The following is a 16296-nucleotide window of genomic DNA, read 5'->3' as shown; positions in this document are numbered from 1 at the left end:
TATTTACGATCCCTCCACTTATCATTTCTAAACGAAATAATAAAAAATGTCGAAAAAATATATATATAATAAATGTATAAAAAATGTATAAGAAATGTATAAGAAATGTATAAGAAGCAAATGAGATATGTAAGATACGTTGAGGTTATCTGCCACTATCTTTATTCTTTCCGTAAAATTACAGCGGTAAGATTATAACGAAACGGCCCAAAAAAGAGCGGAACGGCTGTGATTGGTCATATTGGTTCCGCGTGTTCTGTTCCACGGAGAATTTCCGCCCCATGGGACGTCAGCCTAAGCCTCTTTTAGAGGTACTTTTATAGATAAAAGAGGATCGAGAATATGGGCCTTTGTCTTTATCTATTTTTATCGATTATATTGTAAAGACCGGTTTATGATGGCCGTAAAGCTGGCCACACACACTTTGCGTAAGTCCCGATCTACAATAGGTGCAGTAAGTTTTAAACCGTAAGAAATTAACCAATCACAATTGATTATTCCTCTATAATTCCACTGTGATTTGTTAATTTCTTAAAGCTTAAAGCTTACTACACCTATTGTGGCTCGGGACTTACGGAAAGTGTGTGTGGCTAGCTTAAAACTGTTCTACAATACGTCATATGTCGCTGTCGTATGTTGGAGTGCAGCCAATGGGCCAATCAGAGGATTTTTTTTCGAGACGAATTTTCTTGATTGGACCATTGATTGCGTTCCGACTTTGACATACGACGTATTGTAGAACCGACCTAAAAGTGCCTTTACATGGAAGCATCGAACGTCGAGCGTTAAAACGGTAGCCAATCAACGTGCCACTTTCCGCAAAAACTACAAGTATACTTCTGGGATCTGATACGTTGATTGGCTAAAGTTTTAACGCTCGACGCTCGGACGCTTCTATTTAAAGATATCTTAAGATCCTGCACAAGGCCTTAGATGACAGAACATAGGGCATTCGGAGTCCATGTATACTACGTCCATGACTATGTCCATGACACATACTCTTGCATAAAGGCATAATGCTCACGCATAAGAAATTTGAGCAATCAGAATTCTCATTTCTATTGCCACAATGAAAATGAAGGACTCTGATTGATCAATTTTCTTATGCGTTATGCCTTTATGCAAGAGTGTGTATTTCCCGCTTAAGGGCTATCGCACACAATTGACATAACTGCATATGCATAGCATAAGATCGTATGGACCAATGAGCATCGAGTATTAAGTCGCCATATTGGTGTTCGATGCTTAATATTCGATGGTCATTGGTCCATACGATCTTATGCTATGCATATGCAGTTATGTCAATTTGTGTGCGATAGCCCTAAGGCTGCGTTCGGAAAACGTCATCCAAGTGTACTCGTTGCGTTGGAGTGAGCGAGATACAAAAGCGAGATAAAAAGAGAGGGAGAATATTCAAGTAACGTTTTCGAACATAGCCTATGGCTCCTGCATTAAAATAGCATAATCTATTCTACAAACTTGTGAAATGCGTTTCAGATACTTCCCTTTTGTCCAAATAATTACTAGATAATCGCAAATAACAAATATTTAATAACCACAGAATTAATATGAAATAAATCGCTTCATTTCGATAAAAAATCAGCTGTGTGACTCGCTGTTGAATATAATCGAATTTATAAATTTATATTATTAAAAATTATAAATTTCAAGTTTATAAAATTATAATAACAACTTATATTTATTAAATATCATAATAAGCACAGTATCCGAAACATTTCCATAATGGCTCCTATACACAGGACGCGGTAATGCTTGCTGCGCGGCGGAAGATCACGCGACAGCCAATCAGTATACTGCTTTCCGTAATAATCTTCTAGCTCTTACGGAAAAACAACATACTAATTGGCTGTCGCGCGGTCTTCCGCCGCGCAGCAAGCATTACCGCGTCCTGTGTGCAAGAGCCATTATGAAGATGCTTCGGATACTGTGCTTATTATGATATTTAATAAATATAAGTTGTTATTATAATTTTATAAACTTTAAATTTATAATTTTTAATAATATAAATTTATAAATTCGATCATATTCGACAGCGAGTCACACAGCTGATTTTTTATCGAAATGAAGCGATTTATTTCATATTAATTCTATGGTTATTAAATAGTTATTTCGGTTTATTAAATAATCATTAGCGGTTATCTAGTAGTTGTTTGGACAAAAGGGAAATATCTGAAGCGCATTTCACAAGTATGTAGAATAGATTATGCTATTTTAATAATATATCTTGTTATGTAGCTGTGGTTCACAGGAATTTTGAGTAGGTTTTCCTCGCTTGACGTCATCAATCCAATATGATCGCGTTAACGGTTGATCAGAAGCTTCACGGTTTAATCGATATTGATAGAAACGGACATTAGGATCACTTTTATCGATAAAAGAATATCCAAAATAAGAACTTTTACTATGCTGATCTTTCGGAAAAAATATAGAGAAGGAAGAATTAAGGAACAAGAATTAAAAAATTTTCTTCACGAATATGCATAAAGGGAACCATATTACGATAGCATTTAAATATTAGTTATATGTTTTAGTTATTTTTTTACAAAGTTTCACATAAAAAACGAATATCTTAAATATAAAGTAATTAACAAAGACGGAAAATACAAATAACTTATATTTAAGAAGACAATAGTTATATATTACGCAACTTTTTGTAACCACTTATTTAATTCTTCGATATCTATTGCTGTTTGCGGGTCTTTGTTAAAGGCATAGGAATTTGCAAAATCGATTTGCGAGTCCAGATGTGAAAATTCAAAATCTTTGCCTTGCTTCCCAAGGAAGACGTTAACCAATGATGCGTCAGTAGTCTCTAATTGACTAGTTTTTGTCATTCGTAGTAAATTCATCTCCTTTTCTAATAGCGTCTTTATCACTGCACACCCTTTGGCCATGACTTGATCTTGTTTATTGCATAATATAAGAACTGGGATGTTCTTCTGTATACAAGGATCTGACAATAAATTGTACAAATACCTGCAAGAAGAATGACCACACACATGCACAGATCATATAAATATAAGATATCTATACTTAGAAATATTTATATATACTAAAATTAATATTTCAAAGTTATACAAGATATATTAGTGGTAATTTGAGGTTTGTTACTCACTCTGCCACATCCCTAATCTCTTTTTGAATAGTCACTGAGTCAATCACATAAACCAAACCCTTAGCAGATGATTTGTACTTATCAAAATATTTACTGCGCAATCGCTCGTCTCCTGGAATATCCACTATTCTCAAAGAATTCTAAAACAAACAATGTCTATGAAAATATGTAATTCTCTGTAATAAACACATCTTATATAAAAGGCTAGTTTATAGCAGTATTGTTAATGTGTTTCTGGCAATGTTACCAACAAGTGTAGATCATCTCATTTAAAATTGCTGGAAACAATTACATGCAACAAGTTATAAAATAAGTTATAAAATAAGTTAACCATATTTTGCTATTAACTTTATTATTTTGGACTGAAAAATACTAATATTTTGTAAAAAATAAATATTATTAACAAAAATTACTTATTTTAGTGATTTATAGATAGCTATGTCACCCTGATATTTTCAAAAATATTATTTCTACAATCCATCACTTTCTAACTTTATTGAAAACATCCAAGAATATCATTTTTGCTAACAACATTGATATTAGCAGTTTAATTGTATATAGTTGTGTATATATGTCAGTAACATTTGTATTTTCTATATTGCTAAAAGCATACTTTGTTAATTTTTGTTTCATTTAAATTGTCTTCTGGAGAATAGTTTTTGCTATTAATATTGTTACTGCTAGTTTGGTATAAACTGGCCTTAAGATATATTCTTACATCATTAATTGTGATGTCCCCTATGTTTTCCTTAACAGATGTGTATGTCTTCACAAATTTAGAACATATTAATCTCGCATAGATTAGAGTTTTTCCAGTATCACTGAGACCTGTCAGAAGGATGCCTTGGCCTGCAGACTTCCTCTTGCGCCAAAATACAAACAAGACTGCAAATATAATTATATTAATTAAGAAATAATACAAAGAAATCAACTTTATATATAATGGGGTAAATTATAGATAAAAATGATCAAGGAAATTTAAATTATATATTATTTGCTAGTAGTAACATAATCAACACTGATTGTCTATAAGGTAAAATATATGGTGTATAAAAATAAAAGAATTAAAACTATTCTTTCGTGAATTAGAAAATATTGCGGCAACTCTAAAGATGTTTAAAAACATAGTAAAATCATGCTGAAATATTATACGACCAAATTAATGTTGTAAATATTGTATTGCCCGACGCGATAACCTAAAAATAGAAAAAGCGTTTACCTAAAGTTATGATAATAGCAAAAACAGCAACCAATATTCCTAGTAGCTGTGAATTGCTACTTTGTTCTAATAACAGTTTTATCTGCTTCTCCATTGTAATTCAGTATTATCCGAAATCTGACGATTCCTCGTGGACATACACAGCCATATGCTGACAATGCGAAACTACCAGGATAATCGAATAATAGACTGTTCTTTTCATCTACATTGGGATTTTACTGCAACGAAAGTAGAATATGTGAAATAAAAAAGTTCTTTAATTTACTATTACATTGTAAAACAGGAAGAAAAAAGCTTTTTAATTCGCTATTGAGTTGTAAAACTCAAAAATAAGATGCCTGATCAGTCATTGAGTTACTCTATTTGTAAAATAAGTGTCTTTCACGTGCCATGTTATACTGGATGCTTTCCAATTGCGTATTACACAAAACCAGTTTATTGGTTGCATATTATCTTACAAGATATTTTAGATAATATGTGACTAATAAACTGGTTGTGTACGTGTGTGTCAAGTATGTTAAGCAATTGGAAAGCATTCATTATTAGTTAGTCCCGAGTCACAATAGGTGTAGTAATTGGCGTATGGGGATAACCTTTTCCCCCGGAGCCATTACAAAACAGAACAGAATAGGTATAGTAAGCTTTAAGCCTTAAGAAATTGACCAATCACAATCGATTATTCTCCTTAAATTTGACTGTGATTGGTCAATTTCTTAAAGCTTAAAGCTTGCTACACCTATTGTGGATCGAAACTTATTATATTATTATATTATCGAATTATACTATTTGAAGGTAAAGAATTTTCTGATTTGTTGTTGTATTGTAAAAATCGATAATAAAAAATATTTTGGTTTAAGTCATAAACATAAAAAATAAAAACAGATTAGGGCCTTATTCTTTTGCCATATACGACGAGTATCAATTCAATGGCCCGTATTCTAAGTTCTCTTTTAACGGTAAATGAGCCTCTAAAAGAGGCTTAGGAGCCACCTGATTGGCTGAGAAGCTATATTTAAGGCACTTTTATCGATAAAAAGGGTTTAGAATATAAGCCAATGTGTCATTGCGCAGCTATTTTAAATGATTATATCTGCACAACGATATAAACTGGACCGATAATTGTCGGTACACGTAAACGGAACAGAGTCTTTTAGCATGTTCGACTGGCTCTGCGTTAACCGGGAGCGGTGCACTTGGACACGGTGCATTTGGACACAACCAATCACAGCACCGTGTGATTAGAGACATTTGTAGGGTCCCTTGGAACAGCGACTTGTGATTGGACTGTGTCCAATTGCCCCGTGTCCAACTGATATACACCCGCGTTAACCCACTCTGGGTTATTCAGCCTACGTTTATTGGTCGAACAAGTACTTATAAGCTTTATGATTGGCTAGTAGAGACTTATGACGTCATTAATCACTCTAGGAGCGATTAACCCAGGGTCAGTCAAACACGCTATTTCTTATAGTTCCTAACGAAAAATCGAAGTAGTAGTATAACTCAACGACAAGTCAGAGGTTTGATTTTTTAGAATAACTTAATAACTGATCAGACTCTCTGTTTTAGAGAGTTTAACGATTTAATAGCAAAAGATCTTTTCTATTTTCCCCAATTTTACGATGCAATAACAAGTGAAGAAGCTTTTTTATTTTCAAATAGTACGATTCAACGACTTCAGATACATTTTTATACAACACACAAAGATTCAATAATTATTATTTTCAACTATAAAAAAATGAGCAACATTTAATGCATTATAACTTTAACAAAAGTGGTAATTGAAACGGATGCAAAATATACTACAAGAAATATATGTATATTCTGTAAAATAGTTAAAATATACTTCGAGTTTGATTTATTGATTAGAAATTTCGATAAAAAGAATAGGAAAGAAGAAAAATTAGAAGGAAAAATATGGGACTACAAAATACAAGCGCGAAATTTCTTTTCGCAAGATATTTGACAAATCGCCCGCAGATGGTTCTCGTGTCGATTAAAGAATCACGTCTGCGTCCGCATTCTGTTCGTGCAGCTTGTAGTAGCGAATAAAATAATCGCGAGAAAAGATGGTGGTGACGGTAGCTTCTGTACGTCAACAACTTACAAATTTAGCTCATTCCGGCGGTTCTCATAAAGACCAGGCCGAAAAGTAAGCATTTAAAGCATAACTGACGCTCGATTTATTCGTATACGCGCAATTAAACGATTCGCTGTTTAGGTATCGCGGAACTTTGGATCAGATATTGTTGTCTTCCGGCGAGGAGCTGGTTGATGCCTTGAAGACGTTCATCGAAGCAAGTATGTTATTTTTATCCAGCAAGCAACTTCAACATATTGATGCGCCTAAAACGTCTACATAGAGTCACTTTGTTTCCCAAAAATTTCTATAATTTAATTACTATTAGCTTATATAAGAAAAAGGTTCTGGAAATAAGAATTGTGAAGTACAGAATATTTTAATAGAATATTTTAATTCCAAAGGATAATACAATGTACACATTAACATGTTATTGAGTAGAATATGTTATAATATCAAAATATCTATCATAACGCAGTCTTCTAAAATAATAAAGAACATTATAAAACATGAATATGCTTGAACTAAAAATTATATTCACCAATATAATATACTCTATAAAATCACTAATAATTAAAAAAATCAGATGATCACATTCTCTGTACTATGTGCTTCAAGAAGTCTGAGAAGAATCAGTGCTTCCAAATTAATTTTCATTACAGTTGTCAACGAGAATGTGAGTTTAGTGATTTCAAGACAAGTTTTGACAGATGTAAGCAGCCGCTTGCTGTTTTTACCAGATGAAATATCAAAAGCTGTCTCGCATTATACATTAGATAAGGTAAGCTATAATAAAGTAATCATAAAGTATATAAAGACGAGTGTAATTATGATATTAAATATCAAAGTGCACTTTTAAACAAAGTAACTTGATGTCAATGCAGGTTCAGCCACGTGTAATCTCTTTTGAAGAACAGGTAGCTAGTATAAGACAACACTTAGCTGATATTTACGAACGTAATCAGAATTGGCGAGAAGCAGCAAATGTCTTAGTTGGCATACCATTGGAAACGGGACAAAAGTAATCTTTTATATATATATATATATATATATATATATATATATATATATATATATATATATATACTTGGCGATCGAATATATTGACACATTATTCATACATTAATCAAATTAATGGAATCTACTGTTTCAGGCAATACACTGTTGATTACAAACTCGAGACTTATCTCAAAATTGCTAGATTATATTTAGAGGATGATGATCCAGTGCAAGCTGAGGCATTTATCAATCGAGCGTCGCTTTTGCAGGTAACTTTTCTTCCTCTTTGCTATTGAGACTCTTGGTCCAATTACTACAGACCTTGAATTAATGACGTCAGAAGCGAGAGAACGCATGCCAGTAAAAATTGTCATTTCCAAATAGAAAGATATTTGTATAAAAGAACTTCAAATCAGCTGAGCATACTTGTAAAATGCTCTAAGAACTATCATTTTTCCTTTACAGTCTATAAATAGCTTCAAGTCCACTTTTTTTCATGATTTTGCCACATTAATTTTAAGGTTATTTATTGACTGAAGGGAAAGTGTAATTTTCAGAGCATTTTTTAAGTATACTCAAACTATTTAAAATGTTTTTTCATATTTAAATTTTTTTATTTGAAAACAAAAATTTTTATTGGCATACGTTTTCTCGATTCTGACATCATCAATCCAGGATTCTGCAGCAGTGGTTTCAAAAGTTTTACTATATTTTTTTTTCACAAAAGTGGTACACTCTGTTCATTTCTTTCGTCGTTGTTCGACAGGCTGAATCGAAAAACGAGCAGTTACAAATCTATTACAAAGTGTGTTATGCCAGGGTATTAGATTATAGAAGAAAATTCATAGAAGCAGCTCAGAGGTACAATGAATTGTCGTACAGGTCCATCATCCATGAAGACGAGCGCATGACAGCTCTCAGAAACGCATTAATTTGCACAGTATTGGCTTCTGCAGGCAAGGAATTAATTACTACGTGATTCAACTTGATCCCGCCACCGACGAGGTACTATAAAAGACCGTCGGCCTTACGGGTTTTAGCGACCCCGAGAAATCTGACCGTACATTTTTATATTTTACCTTTTTTTTATATCCAATATTCTTACTGTTATCCTACTTACATCGTCTTATCTCTTTCTACGTCTGTCAATACGATTTTTTTTCTTCGTCTGTCGATACGATTTCAGCACCGTTCAGTACTATATGTCGATAGTGTACTCTTACGAAAAAAATACAAAAAAATCCTCAATTTTGGGTGTAAACACTCAAAAACTGGGGATAAACATCTAAATTTGAGTGCTAACAGCCAAAATTGAGGGTTTTTTCGTATTTTTTTCGTAAGAGTAGTCACACGGAAAGTCAGAGCGTCTTTGTGTGAAAAACGGTCGATATTGTCATCGTTCTTCAATTACCTCCGGGCTCTTTGGCCGGGTCGAAAATTTACCCAGGGTCTTTAGTAATATCTCGTCGGTGGTCCCGTGTTTTGCTGTTTGGGTTGTCTAACGAGTTATCAACTCTCGTTACAGGACAGCAGAGAAGCCGGATGTTGGCAACGTTGTTTAAAGACGAACGTTGTCAGCAACTGCCCGCTTACTCGATCCTGGAGAAAATGTATTTGGATCGTATTATACGACGCTCCGAGTTGCAAGAGTTCGAGGCGTTACTGCAGCCTCATCAGAAAGCATGCACTATAGACGGACTAGGTTCCACCATACTCGATCGCGCTGTTATTGAACATAACTTGCTGTCCGCAAGTAAATTGTACAACAACATCACGTTCGAAGAATTAGGTGCGCTATTGGATATCCCGCCCACTAAAGCGGAGAAAATTGCTAGCCAAATGATCACCGAGGGCAGAATGAACGGTTACATAGATCAAATTGATTCCATAGTACACTTCGAAAGTAAGTAGTTCACCTTGAGGGTTTTCGACTTTTATCGCGCATATTAGTTCCGTTCTACAATAGATGCAGTAAGTCTTTCAAACTTATGCTCTAAGGACTATAATTTCTGGCAAAAAGTGTTTTCCGCGCTATCTTAACAGTTGGAATTGGGCCATCTAGCTTAAAGCTTAGGGATTACGACTTTAAGCAGCAAAGGAGGACAATTTTAGCCGACACTTACATCATAGTTTTGGACTTGGAGCAAATTGTTAAACGTTTATTATTATCTATCGTAGACCGGGACTTGCTTCTCGTATAATAGTGAAATTTACATGTCTTCGGCAAACGCGAACCGAATACAGACAGTGATACGAGTATTGCCAATATGAATATGCGAGTTCCGCTTCGCGTTCATTTTAAATCCTAATTTAATTCTTGAGTCTATTTCCTTTGTATTTACATAATTTGTTGCTCCGTGTAGCACGCGAAACCTTACCAACGTGGGACAAGCAGATACAATCGCTCTGTTATCAAGTGAATCAAATAATTGAGAAGATCGCTCAGACGGAGCCAGAGTGGATCGCGAAAGTGATGGAGGATCAAATGGTGCATTAATATAGATCTTGTTTAATACGAAGAGAAAACCAATCGCAGAATACGGGAATCGCCGCTTGTAACGTGTATATGATAACGGAACCAGCCAAAACCAGTAAAACACATTATAGCTCACTGTTGAAACGCGAATATTGTTTAACGCACGTCATGTAACATACACTATATTCGGTTATTTTCCACAATGACACCGTGTAAAATCTTTCGTTGACAAATTTTCAGATATATTTGTGTTGTTTTCAAAAGCCAATCAATAGGCAGTATTACGTACGAGATATTTTAAATACATATTGCATCTCATTAAAACTATACGATGTCAATTCTAACATTTCTTAACGTTTGCTAAAAAAGAAAAGAACAATGGAACTAAAAGGTGAATATAAATTTGTCACTATAAACATCGATAAATTCAAAAGAAGTGTTAAAACACGTTGTCTCATTTCTAATCCGATTCCGCTAATAAAATTTAGACAAGATCATTGTAGATGGAGAAGCAATGTACGTTCTTCTTGTAAATAAATCACATTCATACTTCGTACAAATATTCTTTTCTAGACGCGCCGATTACCAACAAAGAACAACCGTCCAGGAAAATAAAAGTTGCTCCTTATTCCACAAACATAATTATATATTTCCTATATAAAATAAAGCAGAATGGAATTACATGTAGTTACGCGTAATTATTCATTGTGTCTTTTGAAAATATGATCGTTATCATATATATGGCTGCGTGTATGTGTATAATTAAAACGTGGAAATTCTACAAAAGAATCTGACAGCGATATCCGAGGCGAAAATCGTAATTGTTAGCCAACGTGGCAGTATTTTTTTTAGATCGGCAACAGATAGTAAATATATCTATTCCTCGCAATAATAAAATGGCATACATAGCTGCCGATAACTATAATTTATACATGTATACATAATTATGCCTTATTTATAATGGGTAAGAAGGCATCATGTTCTCATGTAGGTGTGTGACAGTACTAAACGATAGAAATGCACATATATCTACTATCAAACACATTAATACTTTCTGATTGCATACAAGTATATATATCTAGAGGTAAAATCGAAAGTTCAACATGTACCCGTGAATCTCAATTCAATATCTGAATATCTTTCAATTACAACTGACAAGAGATAAAGATACAATGCTGAATATCCACAAAATAAAAATAACTAGTTTGCGCCGTTAAAGTTTAGATCCTAAAATATCTTGCATTCTTCGCAAAATCATATTCGTAGACGAATCAATTATAGTTTACTGACCGAATGTATGACGATATGTTTCGAAAACTTTAATTATCTTGCCATAACATAAGATTACGCATGCATATACTATCGCGAAGCGAATGGACAAAAAATTTTTTACGCCCTTGTGAATGTTTTTTTTTTATTTAACTTTATTGATGACAACTAACGATTCCCTTTTTCCGTACCATCGCATTATCTCTTTCTCTAGATATAGCTCCGCGCAGTCACAAAAAAAATTAAGGAAATAACTGTCTCAAACAGGAACTGACGAGCCGCCATGCATGTCATATGTTGTGAAACTTCAGCGAGATTAAAGAGATTAAGATTATAAACTTGACGTAAAAACTCGTCTTATTCGTATAGTAGTTGCGACATTACGTCGTCCACAAAATGATATCGCTATTTTACAACTGTGTATATGTTTCCTTCAACTAAATTTCAAATGATGCATGATATCTCGTGGCACCTATCTGGGATCAACCTATCTACGCATTTATAGGCAATATTTTATTTGAAGCATGTACTGTCACGCCAGTTGTATGACACAAAGGTCGTATGAGATATTTATTCATACTGGATAAATTCTCAACTCTTTCGTAACAGTACGTGTTTAAGCCTCAAGATCTAATGCAATACCATATTTGTGACCACCAGTGTTAAAGTTCTTTCCATCGATGCTTGTAGACAGCGTCAAAGTCACACCTGTAAATGAATATGCAATTATTTTGCGACATGATATGACACGTATACATTTTATTTGTAGATTTTATATGTAGATTTAACAGCATTCTTTTGTAGAAAGATTTTTATCTACTCGATAACAACATACTTCATGGATCGTTATTACAAGCGAACTTAGCTATTGTGAAATTGCTATTTTGCCAGAAGCTTATTCTGTATTTAGCATGGCTACGAGCATCGTCTATTAATAGACTGTTGTCTACTAAGCATGAACGAAAAATCTGTGTGTTTCTTTGATTAGACTTATATACGTTATCATATAGAGCAAATATTTACAAGTTCATAAAGAATTTATACGTTGTACTATGTACAATTATAAAAAGAATTTACAAGTATTTCTTTAAAATTATCTTTTAAAGAGAAATCACTTACCATCATGCAGTTTTTGTTGATATCCCAAACCTATTTGAAGATGAGAATTCACCTTGGCTCTAATACTAGCATCATTGTCAAGATTGTACTTCGCTCCAATACCGAATTGCGTTACGTTATTGCCCGAATTCCACGCCAAATTGATGGCTCCTTGTAAATCTGGTCTCACTTTGTGATAAATCGAGCTATTGAACTCACGACCATTTTCCCTAAAAATTTTCGTAGTGTATTACATATTATATTTGAATTTATTTGTTTAAACGTTATGGAGAAAATATCGTTTTATAAATATGCAAATTTTGCAAATAATACTTACACAGCAGTATGAAGGGCGAAGTCAGAAGCGGTAAATCCAAGAGCGAAGTTGTTCTTTGTAAGTTTGTTCCTTTGGGTATCAAAAGAACCTTGATAACCCGCAAGCCATCCTGCAAAATGCAATAATATGTTGTTCTAATTGCTCCCATACAATACACCTTATATCTGTTGTATCATAGATTTACTTTTTTTACAATGGCTCATATACAGAACAAAGAAATACCTATTTTAAGCAAAAAGATAATATATAGAAGAGAAAAAGAGGAGCAAGGATTTTGGTTGAAATATTTTTTACCAATTATATGTTAAAAAATACAACTTATACAAATATTATCAAGTTGTAATACCATAAAAGAAAAGTTTTGATTTAGATAACTGGAAAACAAGAACTTTCTTTAAGGAAATTAATAAAGACATTAATATAGAGTCTATTTATTATTGTTTTAAGTATAAAAAAAATTAATTAAAAAAACAATTGAAATTTCACACAACTCTTTGTGCTGAGTGTGGTGTCCCCAGACATCTCGAACTGGTAGATAACATAATAGCTTATATAGTAATGTGAAACAAATAGGACAAGAAAATTTAAAAACTATTAGATTTACTATATGGAGGATGAACATAAATCTCTTGAAAAATTCCCGAAATTAATATTTTCTCCCGGGACATTAAATAAAAAAATAAGAAAAATTATTTATAATTTCAAAATATTGCCATTTTGGTAAATTTCAACTTTTTGTGTATAACAAAAATTCATCTTCCATCAAATTTAAGAGTTTAAAATTTTTTTGTCCCACACACACATTTGTTTTAGATTTTAGATTTCACAATGCAATGTTGTTCACCAGTTAAAGGTATTCGGTAACACTGTGTTCAACAAAAACTTAGATAATGAATTTTTTTAAAAATAAATTTTTTATACTTAAAACAATGATAAATAGTATAGTCAAAATCTTATACTGATATCTATATTCATTTTTTTAAATTTATAAACATTTATTTTTTTACTACTTAACCAAAACTTTCATTTAAGAAGAAATATATAATAGACACTAACTGATATATTCTCAAAGAATACATTGATATTTAAAAAGTTCTCAAATATTGCTGCAAATTTACCTTGATAGCCGATAACAGCTGTGGTATGAATTAGCGGCCCAGCAGATAAACTAAGATCAAAGTCAGTAGTCGCGGTGACATTATCATGTTTGTAGGTTGTCTTCAACTTTCCAGTTTTGGAGCTGTAAAAGATGAAAGCTTTGAATAATACTAAAAGTTGTAAAACTCAGTTTTATGCTCAAAATATAATTTATTCAAAATTACAAAGCACTATATAATAGATTATCAATGTTCTCAAAAAGTTACAGTCTACCTTGTTAAAAATTACAGAATTTATTTTAATTTTTTTAATGTCAATAACATATCTTACCCAGTTTGTGGAGAAAAGGTACAACTATAACCAAGTGTAAGTCCTTTGAGCAATTTATCACAAATAGAAACATCAGTTGCGAGAGTATTGTCAGTGTTCCATTTCTCGCTGAATGATAATCCATATTCCTTGATATTGTATTTGGTTTCTAAATTACCAAATACCTTTCCTGTGTCATGGTTGGACACACCACCACAGGAAAATTGTACATTAGAGCTAGTTTTGGTCTTCACATCTAATTTGCACAGGCCAAAATGAAAGCCCTGTCCGAATACATCACGTGCACTTCTGCCCAAGTCGCTGTACGTCGGAGGAGACATGTTCTGTAATGAGAAGCAATGCTGTTGAAAAATTAACTATCTAAATTTGAAAAATCTACAATTTTTTATGACCTGTCCTTTCAACAAATGAATTTGTTTAGCTCAGAGCAAATGAAAGAAGCGCAACACAATCAAAGACAATAAAACAATAGCTAAATTTAACTCAAGGTAAGGTACATGCCAAGAATGTACTCTGTTCAATGTGGTAATTATACACGTGTACATTAAGTCTGAATGAATGAAATAGCGTACGAAAACATTTATATGCGCTTATGACGATAACTTTGTCTACACAAAGCTACTTTAGAAACATCACTTCTTCCAAGATTGCAAGGAACGGCGGGTAATTGTCGCACAATTTTTAACGCACGTTTAATTTACAAATACGATATCACGCGGTATAATAATCGCTGGTTTACGGGTTCTCGTGATTCACAAAGGAGATGGTATTGACCTGACGCAAGTATTACATAAGTTGCACAGCTCGGTCAGTCGATATTCGCAAGCGTTTAATTCTAACTTAGAATCAGCTTCGTGTGTCACTGTGCGCCGAGGAAACGTCGTCCTCTGTTCGATAGAGCGGTACACCTCGATCACGCTCGACAGACGACGGACGACCGTCGAGACCGATCGCGGCAGTCGATATTGCGAAGAATCACGAGCTCGTGCCGGCACACCAAAGAGACGTTCGCTTCGACTGATTTCTCGCGTGAAACAGCGAATTCAAGTTCGAATCTCGGTCCCGAGGGTCTCGCGATTCGTGAGGGATCTTTTCGCGTGGATAATCTTACGGAGGACAATTTTGTACTCACAATTTTACGTTAGGAGACGTGCTACAGAAAAATGCGCAACTTTGTCGTACGTCTACGTGAGAAGCGACGAGGCGGCGAGGAGAGAGCCGAGAGAAAGAGAGAGCCACGACCCACGCCGTCGACGCGTGCGCAATAGCGCGGCGCCTGAAAAAAAGGTGTCCGGCCTATTTCTGCGCAAGCAGGACGACCTGCGATGTGGATACCGCAATATTCCGCCACATTTGAATTATCATTGTTATAGATATTAGCCCGAATCTCTCTTATAGAAATATAAACTTTTATCTACATATTTTATCTGTAAAATACAGGTTAATAAAAGAATATAAGATGTAAGTACATAAATAAAACTTCACACATAAGGTAAGGTACCAATTCCCGGACACGTATCTAATTCTTGTTGTTTAATCTTTAAATACGAATGTTTAAACTTTTAACATAGAATATATGTACATACTTAATACTTATATATGTTTTTTATGTCGAAAGTTTAAATATTTATATCTAAAGAGATCAAACCAAAAAGAGTGTCCAGGATATATGTCCGAACATTGGTACTTTTACCTTAATATCATTAAAACTGTGTTTCTTTTTCCGCACACATTTGCTCTTCCTTTCTTTTCTTTCCAATGTTCCGTGTTTCTCTCATGATTTTTTCTCCTCATTATTGTTTCGAAGTGAAACACAATGGAGACCAAGGCCCTTATTCTGAATATTCTTTTATCCCTAAAAGCGCCTTTAAAGTTGATTGAAAGCCAAACGGAAAGCTTGTAAGCCATATTTAAAACCCGAGAGTCAAATCGAATTTCGAAAAATTTAATTATAATGCAATCTTTTAATTGTAATTCAATCTTCAATTATAATTCTAATTGTGATTTAAATTCTTTACCTGACCAATAGAGCAAAATCTCCGAGATATTAAAGGAAAGGAAGGAGAGAAAGAAGGAAGAAATCCCCAAGAATCACAGTTCATTGGGGCAATATTGGTTACAAATTAGGTCCCGATATACCCAATATTGGTCCAGTATTGTAAAGTAGACATTTTGTATTTTATAGCTAATATAGAATATTTTGAATATTGACAATTCATTTGTTACCAAATTGGCTATATATATATATATAGCC

General features: G+C 33.6%; 3 protein-coding genes across 4 annotated transcripts; 1 reads left to right on the top strand and 2 right to left on the bottom strand.

Moving 5' to 3' along the window:
* Nucleotides 1-2617: 2617 nt before the first annotated feature.
* Nucleotides 2618-4690, bottom strand: LOC116844777 (signal recognition particle receptor subunit beta). The gene is made up of 4 exons (XM_032816793.1): nt 4356-4690; nt 3855-4021; nt 3137-3276; nt 2618-2997 (listed from the first exon to the last, which is right to left on the bottom strand). Exons 1-4 carry the CDS (start codon nt 4447-4449, stop codon nt 2661-2663), a joined length of 738 nt encoding a protein of 245 aa, XP_032672684.1. The 5' UTR covers nt 4450-4690; the 3' UTR covers nt 2618-2660.
* A 1648-nt stretch (nt 4691-6338) lies between these two features.
* LOC116844743 (COP9 signalosome complex subunit 4) lies at nt 6339-10597 on the top strand. Its single transcript, XM_032816711.1, has 8 exons — nt 6339-6507; nt 6577-6656; nt 7098-7216; nt 7320-7456; nt 7589-7703; nt 8201-8390; nt 8960-9337; nt 9798-10597. Exons 1-8 carry the CDS (start codon nt 6425-6427, stop codon nt 9929-9931), a joined length of 1236 nt encoding a protein of 411 aa, XP_032672602.1. The 5' UTR covers nt 6339-6424; the 3' UTR covers nt 9932-10597.
* On the bottom strand, nt 10539-15322 carry LOC116844745 (voltage-dependent anion-selective channel-like). Of its 2 annotated transcripts, none has more exons than XM_032816715.1 (6): nt 15175-15322; nt 14043-14365; nt 13733-13854; nt 12615-12723; nt 12299-12507; nt 10539-11887 (listed from the first exon to the last, which is right to left on the bottom strand). In XM_032816715.1, the coding sequence occupies exons 2-6, from the start codon at nt 14360-14362 to the stop codon at nt 11796-11798; spliced, it is 852 nt and encodes a 283-aa protein (XP_032672606.1). In that variant the 5' UTR covers nt 14363-14365; nt 15175-15322; the 3' UTR covers nt 10539-11795. The 2 variants fall into 2 exon arrangements, with proteins under 2 accessions (XP_032672606.1, XP_032672607.1); XM_032816716.1 differs by lacking the exon at nt 15175-15322 and adding an exon at nt 14817-15007.
* Between the last annotated feature and the right edge of the window lie 974 nt (nt 15323-16296).

The sequence above is a fragment of the Odontomachus brunneus genome, unplaced genomic scaffold (genome assembly GCF_010583005.1).
Source record: "Odontomachus brunneus isolate Ranch 3 - 2012 unplaced genomic scaffold, Obru_v1 Obru_scaffold_046, whole genome shotgun sequence".
Lineage (NCBI taxonomy): Eukaryota > Metazoa > Arthropoda > Insecta > Hymenoptera > Formicidae > Odontomachus > Odontomachus brunneus.
The sequence above is the reverse complement of the archived record's forward strand: the minus strand, read 5'-3'. Positions and strand labels throughout refer to the sequence as shown.

Excerpts from the sequence above, each read along its gene's own strand:
- LOC116844777 (XM_032816793.1), bottom strand. The coding sequence starts at position 4,449 with ATGGAGAAGCAGATAAAACTGTTATTAGAACAAAGTAGCAATTCACAG. Across the intron at positions 3,277-3,854 it reads GGGACATCACAATTAATGAT|AATTCTTTGAGAATAGTGGA; the intron begins GTAAGAATATAT and ends TGTTTGTTTTAG. Across the intron at positions 2,998-3,136 it reads GAGATTAGGGATGTGGCAGA|GTATTTGTACAATTTATTGT; the intron begins GTGAGTAACAAA and ends TTCTTCTTGCAG.
- LOC116844743 (XM_032816711.1), top strand. The coding sequence starts at position 6,425 with ATGGTGGTGACGGTAGCTTCTGTACGTCAACAACTTACAAATTTAGCT. Across the intron at positions 6,508-6,576 it reads CATAAAGACCAGGCCGAAAA|GTATCGCGGAACTTTGGATC; the intron begins GTAAGCATTTAA and ends TTCGCTGTTTAG. Across the intron at positions 6,657-7,097 it reads GAAGACGTTCATCGAAGCAA|TTGTCAACGAGAATGTGAGT; the intron begins GTATGTTATTTT and ends TTTTCATTACAG.
- LOC116844745 (XM_032816715.1), bottom strand. The coding sequence starts at position 14,362 with ATGTCTCCTCCGACGTACAGCGACTTGGGCAGAAGTGCACGTGATGTA. Across the intron at positions 12,508-12,614 it reads TTCGCCCTTCATACTGCTGT|GGAAAATGGTCGTGAGTTCA; the intron begins GTAAGTATTATT and ends GAAAATTTTTAG. Across the intron at positions 11,888-12,298 it reads TCAACAAAAACTGCATGATG|GTGTGACTTTGACGCTGTCT; the intron begins GTAAGTGATTTC and ends ATTCATTTACAG.